A 2347-nucleotide genomic window follows, 5' to 3' on the forward strand; every position below is an offset into this window, starting at 1 on the left:
GTGTGTGTGTGTGTGTGTGTGTGTGTGTGAGTGTGAGTGTGTGTGTTCAGCAGCTGCCACGCAGAATTACAGGCCCTTATAATGAGATCTCAATCAAACCCCCACCCAGTCTGACCCCGACCCTAAAGGCCCAGTCATATGAAAATGAGGGTCAGGTCAAAGGTCAGGGTCAATGTCTGCCTCAGGTCTGTCTGTCTCACTCTCACTCTCATGAACATGAACTTCAGCAGAAGCTCCTGCAGCGACTCTGAATCATTCAGCCAATAGAGAATCATTCTGGATTCAAACACACTATTTGTATTTTCTAATTGAAATAATAAAGAAATTACATATAAATCGGTGGTGCACCAACTAATCAATGAAAAGCAATAAAGGAAAATAATCAACAATGGAAGTAATTATTGATTGTTCTGGATATACATATGACTCAATATTTTAAAGGAGAACAACAGGCAACACACATTCAATAAAATGCTTTTATATCTGATTAATCAAACAACTAATCAACAGAATATTTATCAAATTCATTGTTAGCTGCAGCACTAATATATATATATATATATAAGTATAAAGTTAACAATAAATTATCAATCTAACATCAATTCGATATAAATTTCTCTCCTAAGTGAGAATGAAGCAAATTAATCTACACAGAGATCAGATGAACTAATGACTGCTAATTGAACTCATTAAAGACTTAATGAATAACTCTGTTAATAACGCATGACTTATTTGCATATGAGCAGCAATATTTACATTATCATTGACTGAATCAATGAAATGAACAGTGTTATTAGTTCTAAACTATTATACTGATATTTCCCAAAACATCAATAAACCAAAATCAAACAAACAAACAAACAAACAAACAAAGCATGGCTGCTGACAGATGAAGGAGTTCTGAGGAGAGAAAGAGTAAAAGCTGAGACTCACCTGAGACTGTGATGAGCAGCAGCAGCAGTGCTGAGAGTCTCTCCATGATTCCTGGTGTTCAGATGATGTTTTATAAACTCATGACGGATCAAATCAAACGTGAATATTCCTCAGTGCTGCTTTATTCCTCATCCAGATATTCCTCACGTTATTCCTCTCAGAGTCACTGAGCGCGTGTGAGAATCAGCAGCTCTGTTGATGCTCTCAGACTCCAGCTGGGCGGGGCCACGCGTCACCAGCCAATCAGAGAGCAGCTGGAGACAAGAACACGCCCCTTACACAGAGGTACCGGTGTCCGGCACAGTACTACAGATCAGATGCTAATACCATGATATTTCCTGTTGTAAATGGGTGTTTCTTCATCTTTCAGGTTTTTTTTTATTAAACAGGCTAATTTTCAATGTTTCCTTTTATAATAAGAAGTGGAAACCACTAAATAAATCATAATGTCTGCTTCATATATATATATTCAGGCACCTTCAACATTTCTCACATTACTGTATATAACAGTTTACTAGCTATAGTTTAGAAAGTGGTAATAAAATATGACAAGAACTCTGAGTTAAACTGTGTCAGAAAAAAAATCTTCTTGATAATGTCAGATTACTTTGATAGAAAGGTATGTAACGGATTACAATCAACCAAAAATTATTCAGCTGTTACATTTAAGTACACAATTAGATAATACTAATTGAGCTCAACCAATTACCAAGCAGTGCTTAATTTTGTTCAGTCTGTGGTGTAAAAAGGTTGCATTAGCAATTAAAGAAAAAACACTTAAGCAAAACATGGTCAGGTCAAAGTGTCTGAATGTTTTTTGATCCCAAATTTTACTGGTAGTCCACTGTATGAAGAATTTTTTGGGGGTATAATATGTCACAGTTCACTTTATTTTTTGCTATTCTCACTTACATAAATGAACTATACACTCTAAAAAAAAAGGTTCTTCAGCGGTTCTTTGGAGTGGTTAAGTTAAGCTATATAGCACCACTACCGTAAAACCTCTAAGCCCCTGTATAGTTCTTTAAAGGTTCTTTAACTCTCTCTTAGTCTCTTAGTTTAGTTGGGGGAAAGGGTTAAAACAACATTAAAATACAGTCAATTTCTTGATGATATAATTTTTTTTTGTCCCTAAGGCCCCCGTAAGGAAATATTCCAGGGCCCCCACATGAGACCTTTGACCTCAGAAAAAAAGGACCTCTCCACAAACAGCATCACCAACTTCACACATTACTAACCAGTTAGACTTTATTTCTGGAGTATCTAAAACAGAAGTTCTTTATTGAGAATTAAGGTTTAGATGTTTTTTTTCCCTTCAACTTACCGTTTTGGTGAATAGTGTTTGCTTTAGTTGCCTCTTGACCCTTGACTTTAATTTTAAGTTAAAATAAGTTTCTCTTTGGCTGTTACAATA

The 2347-nt window shown here is 35.7% G+C and overlaps 1 protein-coding gene across 1 annotated transcript in view; it reads right to left on the reverse strand.

The window, feature by feature from the left end:
• Nucleotides 1–979, reverse strand: part of LOC107715524 (immunoglobulin superfamily DCC subclass member 3) — a 22745-nt gene extending 21766 nt beyond the window's left edge. Inside the window, exon 1 of the mRNA XM_016521679.1 lies at nt 934–979. Coding sequence (XP_016377165.1) covers nt 934–979 — 46 coding nt within the window. The remainder of the gene's footprint in view (nt 1–933) is intronic.
• Nucleotides 980–2347: the final 1368 nt, after the last annotated feature.

Source organism: Sinocyclocheilus rhinocerous, unplaced genomic scaffold (assembly GCF_001515625.1).
Source record: "Sinocyclocheilus rhinocerous isolate Xijiao unplaced genomic scaffold, SAMN03320098_v1.1 scaffold1772, whole genome shotgun sequence".
Taxonomy (NCBI): Eukaryota; Metazoa; Chordata; class Actinopteri; order Cypriniformes; family Cyprinidae; genus Sinocyclocheilus; species Sinocyclocheilus rhinocerous.